The 17,956-nt window shown below is 46.5% G+C and overlaps 1 protein-coding gene across 1 annotated transcript in view; it reads left to right on the top strand.

Moving 5' to 3' along the window:
* Positions 1 to 16,419, top strand: part of LGALSL (galectin like) — a 38,670-nt gene extending 22,251 nt beyond the window's left edge. The window contains exons 3-5 of the mRNA XM_075266473.1: positions 4,960 to 5,048; positions 9,340 to 9,517; positions 15,748 to 16,419. Coding sequence (XP_075122574.1) covers positions 4,960 to 5,048; positions 9,340 to 9,517; positions 15,748 to 15,891 — 411 coding nt within the window. The 3' untranslated portion in view covers positions 15,892 to 16,419. The remainder of the gene's footprint in view (positions 1 to 4,959; positions 5,049 to 9,339; positions 9,518 to 15,747) is intronic.
* Positions 16,420 to 17,956: the final 1,537 nt, after the last annotated feature.

Genomic DNA, 17,956 nt, shown 5'->3' with positions numbered 1-17,956 from the left:
TGTGACATCACTGTGTGTATTATCTCTGTACTGTGACATCACTGTGTGTATTATCTCTGTACTGTGACATCACTGTGTGTATTATCCCTGTACTGTGACATCACTGTGTGTATTATCCTGTACTGTGACATCACTGTGTGTATTATCTCTGTACTGTGACATCACTGTGTGTATTATCTCTGTACTGTGACATCACTGTGTGTATTATCTCTGTACTGTGACATCACTGTGTGTATTATCCCTGTACTGTGACATCACTGTGTATATTATCCCTGTACTGTGACATCACTGTGTGTATTATCCTGTACTGTGACATCACTGTGTGTATTATCCCTGTACTGTGACATCACTGTGTGTATTATCTCTGTACTGTGACATCACTGTGTGTATTATCTCTGTACTGTGACATCACTGTGTGTATTATCCCTGTACTGTGACATCACTGTGTGTATTATCCTGTACTGTGACATCACTGTGAGTATTATCCCTGTACTGTGACATCACTGTGTGTATTATCCTGTACTGTGACATCACTGTGTGTATTATCCTGTACTGTGACATCACTGTGAGTATTATCCTGTACTGTGACATCACTGTGTGTATTATCTCTGTACTGTGACATCACTGTGTGTATTATCCTGTACTGTGACATCACTGTGTGTATTATCTCTGTACTGTGACATCACTGTGTGTATTATCCTGTACTGTGACATCACTGTGTGTATTATCTCTGTACTGTGACATCACTGTGTGTATTATCCTGTACTGTGACATCACTGTGTATATTATCCTGTACTGTGACATCACTGTGTGTATTATCCTGTACTGTGACATCACTGTGAGTATTATCCTGTACTGTGACATCACTGTGTGTATTATCTCTGTACTGTGACATCACTGTGTGTATTATCCTGTACTGTGACATCACTGTGTGTATTATCTCTGTACTGTGACATCACTGTGTGTATTATCCTGTACTGTGACATCACTGTGTGTATTATCTCTGTACTGTGACATCACTGTGTGTATTATCCTGTACTGTGACATCACTGTGTGTATTATCCTGTACTGTGACATCACTGTGTGTATTATCCCTGTACTGTGACATCACTGTGTGTATTATCCCTGTACTGTGACATCACTGTGTGTATTATTTCTGTACTGTGACATCACTGTGTGTATTATCTCTGTACTGTGACATCACTGTGTGTATTATTCCTGTACTGTGACATCACTGTGTGTATTATCCCTGTACTGTGACATCACTGTGTGTATTATCCTGTACTGTGACATCACTGTGTGTATTATCCTGTACTGTGACATCACTGTGTGTATTATCCCTGTACTGTGACATCACTGTGTGTATTATCTCTGTACTGTGACATCACTGTGTGTATTATCCCTGTACTGTGACATCACTGTGTGTATTATCCCTGTACTGTGACATCACTGTGTGTATTATCTCTGTACTGTGACATCACTGTGTGTATTATCTCTGTACTGTGACATCACTGTGTGTATTATCCTGTACTGTGACATCACTGTGTGTATTATCCTGTACTGTGACATCACTGTGTGTATTATCCTGTACTGTGACATCACTGTGTGTATTATCCTGTACTGTGACATCACTGTGTGTATTATCCTGTACTGTGACATCACTGTGTGTATTATCTCTGTACTGTGACATCACTGTGTGTATTATCTCTGTACTGTGACATCACTGTGTGTATTATCCCTGTACTGTGACATCACTGTGTGTATTATCTCTGTACTGTGACATCACTGTGTGTATTATCTCTGTACTGTGACATCACTGTGTGTATTATTCCTGTACTGTGACATCACTGTGTGTATTATCCTGTACTGTGACGTCACTGTGTGTATTATCCTGTACTGTGACATCACTGTGTGTATTATATCTGTACTGTGACATCACTGTGTGTATTATCCTGTACTGTGACATCACTGTGTGTATTATATCTGTACTGTGACATCACTGTGTGTATTATCCTGTACTGTGACATCACTGTGTGTATTATCTCTGTACTGTGACATCACTGTGTGTATTATCCCTGTACTGTGACATCACTGTGTGTATTATCTCTGTACTGTGACATCACTGTGTGTATTATCCTGTACTGTGACATCACTGTGTGTATTATCTCTGTACTGTGACATCACTGTGTGTATTATCTCTGTACTGTGACATCACTGTGTGTATTATCCTGTACTGTGACATCACTGTGTGTATTATCTCTGTACTGTGACATCACTGTGTGTATTATCTCTGTACTGTGACATCACTGTGTGTATTATCTCTGTACTGTGACATCACTGTGTGTATTATCTCTGTACTGTGACATCACTGTCTGTATTATCCCTGTACTGTGACATCACTGTCTGTATTATCCTGTACTGTGACATCACTGTGTGTATTATCTCTGCACTGTGACATCACTGTGTGTATTATACTGTACTGTGACATCACTGTGTGTATTATCCTGTACTGTGACATCACTGTGTGTATTATCTCTGTACTGTGACATCACTGTGTGTATTATCCCTGTACTGTGACATCACTGTGTGTATTATCCTGTACTGTGACATCACTGTGTGTATTATCTCTGTACTGTGACATCACTGTGTGTATTATCCTGTACTGTGACATCACTGTGTGTATTATCTCTGTACTGTGACATCACTGTGTGTATTATCTCTGTACTGTGACATCACTGTGTGTATTATCTCTGTACTGTGACATCACTGTGTGTATTATCCTGTACTGTGACATCACTGTGTGTATTATCCTGTACTGTGACATCACTGTGTGTATTATCCTGTACTGTGACATCACTGTGTGTATTATCCTGTACTGTGACATCACTGTGTGTATTATCTCTGTACTGTGACATCACTGTGTGTATTATCCTGTACTGTGACATCACTGTGTGTATTATCCTGTACTGTGACATCACTGTGTGTATTATCCTGTACTGTGACATCACTGTGTGTATTATCCCTGTACTGTGACATCACTGTGTGTATTATCTCTGTACTGTGACATCACTGTGTGTATTATCCTGTACTGTGACATCACTGTGTGTATTATCCCTGTACTGTGACATCACTGTGTGTATTATCCTGTACTGTGACATCACTGTGTGTATTATCCTGTACTGTGACATCACTGTGTGTATTATCCTGTACTGTGACATCACTGTGTGTATTATCCCTGTACTGTGACATCACTGTGTGTATTATCCCTGTTCTGTGACATCACTGTGTGTATTATCTCTGTACTGTGACATCACTGTGTGTATTATCTCTGTACTGTGACATCACTGTGTGTATTATCCCTGTACTGTGACATCACTGTGTGTATTATCCTGTACTGTGACATCACTGTGTGTATTATCCTGTACTGTGACATCACTGTGTGTATTATCTCTGTACTGTGACATCACTGTGTGTATTATCTCTGTACTGTGACATCACTGTGTGTATTATCTCTGTACTGTGACATCACTGTGTGTATTATCTCTGTACTGTGACATCACTGTGTGTATTATCTCTGTACTGTGACATCACTGTGTGTATTATCTCTGTACTGTGACATCACTGTGTGTATTATCCCTGTACTGTGACATCACTGTGTGTATTATCCCTGTACTGTGACATCACTGTGTGTATTATCCTGTACTGTGACATCACTGTGTGTATTATCCTGTACTGTGACATCACTGTGTGTATTATCCTGTACTGTGACATCACTGTGTGTATTATCTCTGTACTGTGACATCACTGTGTGTATTATCTCTGTACTGTGACATCACTGTGTGTATTATCTCTGTACTGTGACATCACTGTGTGTATTATCTCTGTACTGTGACATCACTGTGTGTATTATCTCTGTACTGTGACATCACTGTGTGTATTATCTCTGTACTGTGACATCACTGTGTGTATTATCCTGTACTGTGACATCACTGTGTGTATTATCCCTGTACTGTGACATCACTGTGTGTATTATCCTGTACTGTGACATCACTGTGTGTATTATCTCTGTACTGTGACATCACTGTGTGTATTATCTCTGTACTGTGACATCACTGTGTGTATTATCTCTGTACTGTGACATCACTGTGTGTATTATCCTGTACTGTGACATCACTGTGTGTATTATCTCTGTACTGTGACATCACTGTGTGTATTATCCTGTACTGTGACATCACTGTGTGTATTATCTCTGTACTGTGACATCACTGTGTGTATTATCTTGTACTGTGACATCACTGTGTGTATTATCCTGTACTGTGACATCACTGTGTGTATTATCTCTGTACTGTGACATCACTGTGTGTATTATCTCTGTACTGTGACATCACTGTGTGTATTATCTCTGTACTGTGACATCACTGTGTGTATTATCCTGTACTGTGACATCACTGTGTGTATTATCCCTGTACTGTGACATCACTGTGTGTATTATCTCTGTACTGTGACATCACTGTGTGTATTATCCTGTACTGTGACATCACTGTACGCCCTATACTGTATGGCCCTATCCAGTGCGGCCCTATACTGTACACCCTATACTGTACGCCCTATACTGTATGGCGCTATACTGTACACCCTATACTGTACACCCTATACTGTACGCCCTATACTGTATGGCCCTATCCAGTGCGGCCCTATACTGTACACCCTATACTGTACGCCCTATACTGTACACCCTATACTGTACGCCCTATACTGTATGGCGCTATACTGTACACCCTATACTGTACACCCTATACTGTACGCCCTATACTGTATGGCGCTATACTGTACACCCTATACTGTACATCCTATACTGTACGCCCTATACTGTATGCCCTATACTGTACGGCCATATACTACACAACATATATTGTAGGTTTTATTGTCCTTGTTTAACCAATCTCATTATTCTTCCAGACAGTTCCTTTCTGCGGTCACATAAAGGGCGGGATGAGACCCGGGAAGAAGATCCTCATAATGGGAATCGTCGGCGTGAACCCCGAGAGGTGCGAACACTTTGTCAGAAGAATTTTATTGATTTGTTGTCTTCCTGCTGTGTGTGTGAATTGTGACTGGCAGGAATGAGCAGAATGAACTGTCTGATAGAAGCCGCCAAGATTGTCCCCTATAGAGCGCTATACACCTCTACTGGTCCTGTATATGGCCATATAATGTGCTGCTAAAGTGTAACGAGCAAGTCACATTATAAAATCATATAAGGCCTGGTTCACATCTGCATTCGGTATACCCCCCCCCCCGAATGGAATACCGAATGCAATAAAAAGCGGTGAGCAATAAAAGCATATGAACCCCCAGACTGTAATAGGGTCCGTATGTTTTCTGTGCAGCATGTCAGTTATACCTATGGAAATTCCGGCACCAGACCCAGCATATCACCCCAGCCCCGCAGATAGATAGGTAACTGTCACCAGACCCAGCATATCACCCCAGCCCTGCAGATAGATAGGTTACTGTCACCAGAACCAGCATATCACCCCAGCCCTGCAGATAGATAGGTTACTGTCACCAGACCCAGCATATCACCCCAGCCCTGCAGATAGATAGGTTACTGTCACCAGAACCAGTATATCACCCCAGCCCTGCAGATAGATAGGTTACTGTCACCAGAACCAGCATATCACCCCAGCCCTGCAGATAGATAGGTTACTGTCACCAGACCCAGCATATCACCCCAATCCTGCAGATAGATAGGTTACTGTCACCAGAATCAGCATATCACCCCAGCCCTGCAGATAGATAGGTTACTGTCACCAGAACCAGCATATCACCCTAGCCTTCAGATAGATAGGTTAGTGTCACCAGACCCAGCATATCACCCCAGCCCTGCAGATAGATAGGTTACTGTCACCAGAACCAGCATATCACCCCAGCCCTGCAGATAGATAGGTTACTGTCACCAGACCCAGCATATCACCCCAGCCCTGCAGATAGATAGGTTAGTGTCACCAGAACCCGCATATCACCCCAGCCCTGCAGATAGATAGGTTACTGTCACCAGAACCAGCATATCACCCCAGCCCTGCAGATAGATAGGTTACTGTCACCAGACCCAGCATATCACCCCAACCCTGCAGATAGATAGGTTACTGTCACCAGAACCAGCATATCACCCCAGCCCTGCAGATAGATAGGTTACTGTCACCAGAACCAGCATATCACCCCAGTCCTGCAGATAGATAGGTTACTGTCACCAGAACCAGCATATCACCCCAGCCCTGCAGATAGATAGGTTACTGTCACCAGACCCAGCATATCACCCCAGCCCTGCAGATAGATAGGTTACTGTCACCAGAACCAGCATATCACCCCAGCCCTGCAGATAGATAGGTTACTGTCACCAGAACCAGCATATCACCCCAGCCCTGCAGATAGATAGGTTACTGTCACCAGAACCAGCATATCACCCCAGCCCTGCAGATAGATAGGATAGTGTCCCCAGAACCAGCATATCACCCCAGCCCTGCAGATAGATAGGTTACTGTCACCAGACCCAGCATATCACCCCAGCCCTGCAGATAGATAGGTTACTGTCACCAGACCCAGTATATCACCCCAGCCCTGCAGATAGATAGGTTACTGTCACCAGAACCAGCATATCACCCCACCCTGCAGATAGATAGGTTACTGTCACCAGAACCAGGATATCACTCCAGCCCTGCAGATAGATAGGTTACTGTCACCAGAACCAGCATATCACCCCAGCCCTGCAGATAGATAGGTTACTGTCACCAGAACCAGCATATCACCCCACCCTGCAGATAGATAGGTTACTGTCACCAGAACCAGCATATCACCCCAGCCCTGCAGATAGATAGGTTACTATCACCAGACCCCAGTATATCACCCCTGCCCTGCAGATAGATAGGTTACTGTCACCAGAACCAGCATATCCCCCCAGCCCTGCAGATAGATAGGTTACTGTCACCAGAACCAGCATATCACCCCAGCCCTGCAGATAGATAGGTTACTGTCACCAGAACCAGCATATCACCCCACCCTGCAGATAGATAGGTTACTGTCACCAGAACCAGCATATCACCCCAGCCCTGCAGATAGATAGGTTACTGTCACCAGACCCCAGTATATCACCCCAGCCCTGCAGATAGATAGGTTACTGTCACCAGAACCAGCATATCCCCCCAGCCCTGCAGATAGATAGGTTACTGTCACCAGAACCAGCATATCACCCCAGCCCTGCAGATAGATAGGTTACTGTCACCAGAACCAGCATATCCCCCCAGCCCTGCAGATAGATAGGTTACTGTCACCAGAACCAGCATATCACCCCAGTCCTGCAGATAGATAGGTTACTGTCACCAGACCCAGCATATCACCCCAGCCCTGCAGATAGATAGGTTACTGTCACCAGTACCAGCATATCACCCCAGCCCTGCAGATAGATAGGTTACTGTCACCAGAACCAGCATATCACCCCAGCCCTGCAGATAGATAGGTTACTGTCACCAGACCCAGCATATCACCCCAGCCCTGCAGATAGATAGGTTACTGTCACCAGACCCAGCATATCACCCCAGCCCTGCAGATAGATAGGTTACTGTCACCAGACCCAGCATATCACCCCAGTCCTGCAGATAGATAGGTTACTGTCACCAGAACCAGCATATCCCCCCAGCCCTGCAGATAGATAGGTTACTGTCACCAGAACCAGCATATCCCCCCAGCCCTGCAGATAGATAGGTTACTGTCACCAGAACCAGCATATCACCCCAGTCCTGCAGATAGATAGGTTACTGTCACCAGTACCAGCATATCACCCCAGCCCTGCAGATAGATAGGTTACTGTCACCAGAACCAGCATATCACCCCAGCCCTGCAGATAGATAGGTTACTGTCACCAGACCCCAGTATATCACCCCAGCCCTGCAGATAGATAGGTTACTGTCACCAGAACCAGCATATCCCCCCAGCCCTGCAGATAGATAGGTTACTGTCACCAGAACCAGCATATCACCCCAGCCCTGCAGATAGATAGGTTACTGTCACCAGACCCCAGTATATCACCCCAGCCCTGCACATAGATAGGTTACTGTCACTAGAACCAGCATATCACCCCAGCCCTGCAGATAGATAGGTTACTATCACCAGACCAGCATATCCCCCCAGCCCTGCAGATAGATAGGTTACTGTCACCAGACCCCAGTATATCACCCCAGCCCTGCACATAGATAGGTTACTGTCACTAGAACCAGCATATCACCCCAGCCCTGCAGATAGATAGGTTACTGTCACCAGAACCAGCATATCACCCCAGTCCTGCAGATAGATAGGTTACTGTCACCAGAACCAGCATATCACCCATCCCTGCAGATAGATAGGTTAGGATCAAAGCCGGCGTTACGAGGGGGGGGGGGGAACAAACTGAGCAAATGCCTAGGGCCCCCATCTCCAAAAGGGCCCGTGGATCTGAAGCACCAGACGTTCATGGAGGCAGCAAGTCACAATGGGTAAACACCATGTAATTCAGGTGCCCGTAACCTATCTATCTGTATGGCGATGTTGATATGTTGGGTCATTGGCGACACTCTACAGATGGACATATATTTTCATCCATTTTTAGAATATTTCTTGCATTCACAAATTGGATCCATTAAACAGGTGACGAGATATGTCCGACCTCTGAAGAGACCACAAGGAGGACACATTGAGGATTATTGGCCACTTATTGTCCATTATTGGGCAGATTGCAGTCCTGGGGATAAGTTCTACAGACTCCTATGATAGATTTAGACCTACGATGTGGCTTCTCCATGGACAGGCGCACGATCCGTCCAGACAAGTAGATTCTGCTCATTCCTAAGATTTCTGTCATATGCTTTTTTTACAGAATTGGTCTTAAAATTTTCATTCAGGTAAGAATCTCCCCAGGAGACAGAATGGCAGTGACATCAAACATTTCATCTGTGGTGTCATTTTCCCTTATTAAGGGGATTATCGTTACATCTAAAATACCAAACCCCGGACCAATACGATAGACTTCCATGGTCCCTTGTTGGTCTCAGTAGTCTCAGCTGCAGTCAGGACATGTCATCATTGGCTGCAGTGTCACCACTATGGCCAGTGATTGGCTGCAGCGGTCACATGTCAGCGCGCCTTGTCATCACCGGAGTCCAGTACACAGAGACCAGCAGGGAACCAGGGAAATATTGGCGGGGGCTGGAAAGATGACTTTATACAATAGTAAATGCTGTGACAAAAATGTCATAGACATCCCCTTTAAGGTTCATTCCTTAGATCTGTGAATTTTCCCCTTTTTAGTTTTGAAATCCAGCTGACATGTGGAGACTCCGAAGATCCGGCCGCTGATGTGGCCATAGAGATGAAAACAGAGTTCAGCGATAAGCAGCTGCTCAGGAACGCCTGTGTATCCGGGGAGTGGGGGGAAGAGGAATCTACAATCCCTTTTTTTCCATTTATTGCTGACCAGCCATTCAGGGTGAGTGATCAGATGGGTTATGGCTAGTGATGGGGGAGGGGGGCTACTGACCATTGCATACAACAGCCGCCTGCTTTGCAGATTCAGTCATTGCAGCATTGAGGTGATGTTTTCTGTTGCGACTTTACCCCATTGACTCTGATATGTGTATACGAGTATTGTGAGCGCCGCTCTGCTCAGCCCAGGATGGGTGCCCACGTTCACAGACTGCGGCCATAGGATATCTAATATATCTAATATGGTCGTCCTTCTGCTCTGCTGTATCATTGGGTTCATTGTGTAACATTTCCTTGTAACCAGCCGCTTCGCTTTATATTGGGGTGTCCTGTAGATTTGGGCCGTATCCACACAACTGTAGCTGATTTCCATATAGTATCTGTATTTATAGACACATTCATTTCTATGGCTCAGTGCACACATACATACATAGAACCATCTGTGATATATGGAGCGGGACCTATCCCTGTCCGTATTTGAGCACAGACTCGCGGGTTCAGGTCTTTTTGCGGATCCATGATTACAGATGCCATACAGACTATGGATTGGTGGGTTTGCAGATTGTCGTGTGTATGAGGTCTTAGGGAGATTTGTAAGTAGAGTCATAGTCTGCACCATTGTGTGTGATGGCACAAAAGGAACAGGAGCAGAAAAGGTTTGGGACAATGTAACAGACATGTTAGACACTTTGGGTAACATTTAAGAATACTGTTAAAGGGATCCTGTCATTCAATCACTTTTTTTTCTAACACATCGGAATAGCCTTAAGAAAGGCTATTCGTCTCCTACCTTTCGTTGTCTTCTCCACGCCCCCATTCGCCTAAAATCCTGGTTTCTGTCTGTATGTAAATGAGTTCTTTCGCAGCACTGGGGGCGGGACCCAGTGCTCAAACAGCAGTGAGGGTGTCCCCAATGCTGCCAGAGAACTCTCCAGCGCTGCCTCCATCTTCTGCAGCCAGGTCTTCACCGCGTCTTCTTCCGGTGGTGGCTTGTAACTTCTAGGCCTCAGGCATAGGGCAAGCTGACTGCGCATGCCCGCCGGCCACGAGAAAATGGGCACTTACAATACTATATTATACTCAATGACCAGCGGAATCTGCCTGAAGAAGGGGCAGCTTGCCGCTCACGGAAAAAAGAGCGCTAGCGGTCTACATAGACCTCCATTGTGAGGGGGCAGATTATGACGTGGATTCCGCGCCAAAATCCACCCCCTCATGCCCAATGTGAACGGGGCCTTACATTTTCTCTCCCTGGTTGATTCGCTTTTCTCGTTATTTCTTGTTGCATTTCCTATTATTTTCTCTGCCTCTGAGTCCCTGATAAACAATGCAGATGTCTATATAAACACCTTGAAATGAATGGGTATGTTCAGCGTCTGCGAAAAATGTGGACGCCATACGTACGTGAAATGCGGCTGTATGAATAAGACCTTAGAATAGTATGTAATTCTGTATACTAAGTAATACCTGCCATGTCCCAAAAGTTACAGTGACAGCATATAGTACCTTCAGTAATGGCAGCCCCCAGATTGTAGGGTTTTTTAGGGGGGCTCTTGCAGGCCCTACCCCCTTGTTCCACCACAATCACATCTCTGCAATGAGTCACTTGACACCATTTTTTATTTTTTTAGAACATTGCGGCTGCAGATGGCTTGTTGAGAGAATTTCTTTGCCAGAGGCTCAGTCTCACTTCTGGAGCAGCTCAGCGGTGTATAAATATACCTGCGCCGCTGATCTCTTGAGCAGGGCTCTCGTATTAAAGATTAAAGGGACCTCCCCAAACCACCATGCAGATACATTATAAGCAGGTTCTGTGACATCATCATCATCATCCTGAGGACAGAATAGTCTTAGCCCACCATGTGACTCCCACCACACTACTCCTAGGAGTCACTGCACGTGCTTGCCCTGCACACACAGAATGCTGCACCAACACATGCCTGCTTCTGTAGTGGTTATCTCAGACTAACACTTAGGTGGGGGCCCCACGTTGTGAAAATGCAATGTTCTGGTTATGGTGGAAACACTGCGGCAAAAGATGCTGCATATTACAGCACTGCAAAGTGGACGGGGTTCTGGTCAATCCCATCCACACATTGCAGGAAAAATGCTGCGTATTTGTAAATCACAGCGTGGTAGTTATACCTGCAGAAACCCTGGCATGTCCGTATAGGTTTAATAGGAGCAGAAAGTCTGCAGGAAAAAAATATGCAAAAATATAAAGAAAAACACTGCGGGAAAAAAAGCCACTTTTTTGCTGCCTCTCGTATCTGAGGTCGTAGCCTTACAGGGGTTTTCAGTGTAAATAATTGATGGCCTATCCTGGTCTATCTAAGGACGGACAGCAATGGATCCCCCACTGATTGCAGCGACTATAATGGGGTCCGTCTGGTGTCACTACAGAAGTTTTTCATCTTAAGAATCTGCCGAATGCTCTAATGCAGATGTGAACGTGTGTGAGCGCTCTTATCTGGTATTATTTGTGTAGTATTATTGGGGGACATGCTGTATTTAGGCTGTATACAGTATATTATGTGCATGATGTGGCGCTGTTATCTGGACACTGCATGGTACTGGTATATACCTAATAGTAGCTCTGTACGTTGTTGTTTTGTCCATTGTTGCTTTCATTGTACTGTGTTATTTTACTATAATATAATACGATACTGAAATGGTGCACGCGGTAGAATATAGCCGCACTACTATACACAGCTACAACCTCTGACCTATATTTTGCTGATGTATTTTACTGTATGTCCATATATTGCCATGTAGCGTACATATGGCTCATTACCACAGGGCAGTCTGTGTGCCATTACATGGATTATCTTATCTTATCTTATCTTATCTGGTAGCACCTTGTTATGGAGATATTTTTCCCTACAAACATTGCTTTTGGAGGACGAAGCCTCTGTTATATGAGATGCAATGATATATGGCCCGGGTGCACAGGCCTGGAGGTCTTCTACGTGAAATCACCATTTATTCCTGCTGAATCTCTGCAATGTGTGACCAGAGCCCTTATTGGTGTAATCTCATGTCTATATGGTGTGATGCTTGTATAACATGTATGATGGTGTGATGCTTGTACAGTATAACATGTATGCAGGGGCTCAGCATATGTGTGACATAAGCTCCTTTACTCTGGATTTACCAGAATTATAAGATTGGTGTTACTATAGGGCGGGATGAGCGGAGTGAAAACAGAAAGGAAAGACAGAAAGACACTAATGGAAATAGACAGACGGACACTACTGACTATAGACAGACGGACAGACACTAATGTAAATAGATGAAGCCTCGCCTGTATCAGCCATTCCTTATTTCCTGACATTTCTGTAAGTTTTATCTTTAGATTTAAAGGGACCTGAGATACAATATATATTATTATTATATTACCGTACATTATGGGATAGACTTTCATTAGCTTTTATTTACCTTCATTTCGGATGAATATCTGGTTTGGTCGGAAACAGCTTTTGCCTGACAGCGAGCGGAGATCTAGAGAACTGTGAGATACTGACACAGATACAATGCAGAATGTTGTATCCGCTACATTGTATAAAGTGAATATCACCTCTGTATTCAGTTGTCTGACAGGCAGAGGCTGGAGTCCAGATATATCAGCCCCAGGTCTCTGACCTATGTGTGGCCCGGGGCAGATGTAGAGGAGCCTCAGCACAGGGGCAGATCTGGAGGAGCCTCAGCTCAGGGGCAGATGTAGAGGAGCCTCAGCACAGGGGCAGATCTGGAGGAGCCTCAGCACAGGGGCAGATCTGGAGGAGCCTCAGCACAGGGGCAGATCTGGAGGAGCCTCAGCACAGGGGCAGATCTGGAGGAGCCTCAGCACAGGGGCAGATCTGGAGGAGCCTCAGCACAGGGGCAGATCTGGCGGAGCCTCAGCACAGGGGCAGATCTGGAGGAGTCTCAGCACAGGGGCAGATCTGGAGGAGTCTCAGCACAGGGGCAGATCTGGAGGAGCCTCAGCACAGGGGCAGATCTGGAGGAGCCTCAGCACAGGGGCAGATCTGGAGGAGCCTCAGCACAGGGGCAGATCTGGAGGAGCCTCAGCACAGGGGTAGATCTGGAGGAGCCTCAGCACAGGGGCAGATCTGGAGGAGCCTCAGCACAGGGGCAGATCTGGAGGAGCCTCAGCACAGGGGCAGATCTGGAGGAGCCTCAGCACAGGGGCAGATCTGGAGGAGCGTCAGCACAGGGGCAGGTCTGGCAGAGCCTCAGCACAGGGGCAGGTCTGGAGGGGCCTCGGCACAGGGGCAGGTCTGGAGGGGCCTCAGCACAGGGGCAGATCTGGAGGAGTCTCAGCACAGGGGCAGGTCTGGAGGGGCCTCGGCACAGGGGCAGGTCTGGAGGGGCCTCAGCACAGGGGCAGGTCTGGAGGAGCCTCAGCACAGGGGCAGGTCTGGAGGAGTCTCAGCAGGGGCAGGTCTGGAGGAGCCTCAGCACAGGGGCAGATCTGGAGTAGCCTCAGCACAGGGGCAGATCTGGAGGAGCCTCAGCACAGGGGCAGATCTGGAGGAGCGTCAGCACAGGGGCAGGTCTGGCAGAACCTCAGCACAGGGGCAGGTCTGGAGGAGCCTCAGCACAGGGGCAGGTCTGGAGGAGCCTCAGCACAGGGGCAGGTCTGGAGGAGCGTCAGCACAGGGGCAGATGTGGAGGAGCCTCAGCACAGGGGCAGATCTAGAGGAGCCTCAGCACAGGGGCAGATCTGGAGGAGCGTCAGCACAGGGTCAGATCTGGAGGAGCCTCAGCACAGGGGCAGGTCTGGAGGAGCCTCAGCACAGGGGCAGGTCTGGCGGAGCCTCAGCAGAGGGGCAGATCTGGAGGAGCCTCAGCACAGGGGCAGGTCTGGAGGGGCCTCAGCACAGGGGCAGGTCTGGAGGGGCCTCAGCACAGGGGCAGGTCTGGAGGAGTCTCAGCAGGGGCAGATCTGGAGGAGCCTCAGCACAGGGGCAGATCTGGAGTAGCCTCAGCACAGGGGCAGATCTGGAGGAGCCTCAGCACAGGGGCAGATCTGGAGGGGCCTCAGCACAGGGGCAGGTCTGGCAGAGCCTCAGCACAGGGGCAGGTCTGGAGGGGCCTCAGCACAGGGGCAGGTCTGGAGGGGCCTCAGCACAGGGGCAGATGTGGAGGAGCCTCAGCACAGGGGCAGGTCTGGCGGAGCCTCAGCACAGGGGCAGATCTGGAGGAGTGTCAGCACAGGGGCAGATCTGGAGGAGCCTCAGCACAGGGGCAGATCCCAGGCTCATTACTGGGCCGGTAATGGCCGCAGCTCTGACATTGCAGGGCAGGTCCATGAGGTGAAAGGAGGCGCCGGGTCTGTCCTGTAACCCTGAGTCCGGTGACACTATATTGTGCTTGTTTTGTTCATGTGGCTGGTAGTGAGCCACACGTATAGTTGGGTTATCATTTCTGTTTAGTTAGTTGCTCGGACGAGCAGGATTTTGTTCTGTTTGTGCCTGAAGTTAAGGCTGGATTTTCTCATTTGGTGGCTGAAGTCAAGATTTATTTATTTTCCTCTTTTTTCTAAATAAACCAGTTTGCTGCACATTTTGTGTCCCTGTGGTTCCCTCCCCCCCCCCCCACCATTCACACTAACATGTTTCAGCCGTGAAACTTCACCTGTGTGTTGGCCGGACTCACCGACGTGAACATAATGTCAAGATAGTGACCCTTGGTATATGCCATCAGTATAGCTATGTACGATGCCAGGCATATCATGCCGAGCCTATAATCTGCCTCTGTTACACCTGTACAGAATACACCAGCGTTTCCGCAGGGATCATTGACTTGCAGCGTTTTTGCCATCGCAGTATTTCCACATATTTTTCTGCATGTGTGGATGGGATTAGCCAGAATCTTATTCATTTTGCAGGTATTATAATACGCAGAGTTTTTGCCCCGGTGCCCCAAAATGCTGCATATTCACAACGTGGGGCCTCGGCCTAAGGAAAAGGTCTAATTTGGCCAGGATGGGTGTGAAATAACCAAAAAAAGTTCTACCTATCCCCGGTGCTCACATGACTGCGACAGCCAATCACTGACCTGATGAAGGACTATGAGAGTGACATCATCAGTCCATCACCGGTCACTGATTGGTCGCGACAGTCATGTGAACTAAATTAGAAGATTATTTTGACTGGGTTCTCCCTTTAAGCCGCTTTAGTTTGCACGGCGCCATCTTTCATTAACCCCTTTGTTTCTCTCTCCTTGCAGGTAGAGATTCTCTGCGAGCATCCACGTTTCAGGGTATTTGTGGACGGACACCAGCTTTTTGACTTTTACCATCGTGTGGAACTTCTTTCTTCTATTGACACTATTAAGATCAATGGAGATCTCCAGCTCACTAAACTGGGCTGAGGTGGTAGGACACGTGTAATGTCAGCGGCGGACTATCAGAGCCGACACTCCAGCACATGTCAGGAGACGCCTTCACGCCCTGCGGTGATTTGGCCTCATCTCTACGGGACTGCAGGACTTGGGAGCCATCGATGGCCATTCTGTTTTCGCCATATCAGAGGTGGCCGCCTGTAAATCTAATGTTATTGACTTGGATTCTTACACTTTCATAGCGCCGCAGATCATTTTTTTATTTTTCATTATTTTAACCATATTTTTTTGACTATTACTTGAATGAAATGGTGTTTTGGAGGTCGTCTCCACCCGTGCGTCATCTTCATAGTGACCCGTTCATGGTGCCCATGATAAAGCCAGTCAATAAAGGGAACATTGTTCTTGTGAATGTAGAGTAAAGCTGTATCTCACATTTGGATTGTTCTTGTCACATTGGAAGTATTGTTTCGCTTGCCCTAAATCCGGAGACTTACTCTCGATATGACAGGGATTGGCCGGCCAATAAAAAGGATTTAGGAAAGAAACAAAATCTTACATGGGCTGCAGGGAAATGATATGGACGTATCCTTAAGATAACCAATCCATATGGAGAACAGAACCAGAAAGTGCGGGGCGCCATGTAGGGGCCATACTGAGTTATTACAGCTATAGCCTATGTTCACATGATAGAAGTGCAGAACGGCTGTTTTTAAGGGGCCCTCATACATTGCAGAGTATGGGGGGGATCCGTGAAAGCGGACACAAATAAAGCATGGCCTATATGTTGATGGTCTTTCACAGACACTGAAAATAATGCGATCATGTGACATCACACGGCGTTTACATGTGAACGTAGGCTCATTCACATATACAGGAACCGAGTTGCAGTAACTCACTATGGCCACTACTCAGAGAAGAGCGCTATCTGCTTCCTGCACCCTTCTTCGTATAGCAGCGGCCAATAATCGCTGAACGGTGGGGGGCCCAAGTGTTGAACCACTGTCAATCTGATATTGTTGACCTATCAATTTTTGTACTGGATCAGCTTTGTTACTAATATATATATATATATATATATATATATATATATATATATATATATATATATATACACACATATACTGCCCCCAAAGCTCTGAGGATTACCTTTGCAGACTGTTGTCTACCTGCTGCTACTTCAGCCCTCTACGATCACCAGCTCTGCCCTACTACAGCTGTATATCCATAGTGATCACCAGCCCTGCTCTACTACAGCTGTATATCCATAGTGATCACCAGCTCTGTCCTACTACAGCTGTATATCCATAGTGATCACCAGATCTGCTCTACTACAGCTGTATATCCATAGTGATCATCAGCTCTGCTCTACTACAGCTGTATATCCATAGTGATCACCAGATCTGCTCTACTACAGCTGTATATCCATAGTGATCATCAGCTCTGCTCTACTACAGCTGTATATCCATAGTGATCACCAGCTCTGTCCTACTACAGTTGTATATCCATAGTGATCACCAGCTCTGCTCTACTACAGCTGTATATCCATAGTGATCACCAGCTCTGCCCTACTACAGCTGTATATCCATAGTGATCACCAGCTCTGCCCTACTACAGCTGTATATCCATAGTGATCCCCAGCTCTGCCCTACTACAGCTGTATATCCATAGTGATCCCCAACTCTGCCCTACTACAGCTGTATATCCATAGTGATCACCAGCTCTGTCCTACTACAGCTGTATATCCATAGTGATCACCAGCTCTGCCCTACTACAGCTGTATATCCATAGCGATCACCAGCTCTGCTCTACTACAGCTGTATATCCATAGTGATCACCAGCTCTGCTCTACTACAGCTGTATATCCATAGTGATCACCAGCTCTGCCCTACTACAGCTGTATATCCATAGTGATCACCAGCTCTGCCCTACTACAGCTGTATATCCATAGTGATCACCAGCTCTGTCCTACTACAGCTGTATATCCATAGTGATCACCAGCTCTGCTCTACTACAGCTGTATATCCATAGTGATCACCAGCTCTGCTCTACTACAGCTGTATATCCATAGTGATCACCAGCTCTGCTCTACTAC

This window comes from Leptodactylus fuscus, chromosome 3 (assembly GCF_031893055.1).
Source record: "Leptodactylus fuscus isolate aLepFus1 chromosome 3, aLepFus1.hap2, whole genome shotgun sequence".
NCBI classification, from domain to species: domain Eukaryota; kingdom Metazoa; phylum Chordata; class Amphibia; order Anura; family Leptodactylidae; genus Leptodactylus; species Leptodactylus fuscus.
The sequence above is the reverse complement of the archived record's forward strand: the minus strand, read 5'-3'. Positions and strand labels throughout refer to the sequence as shown.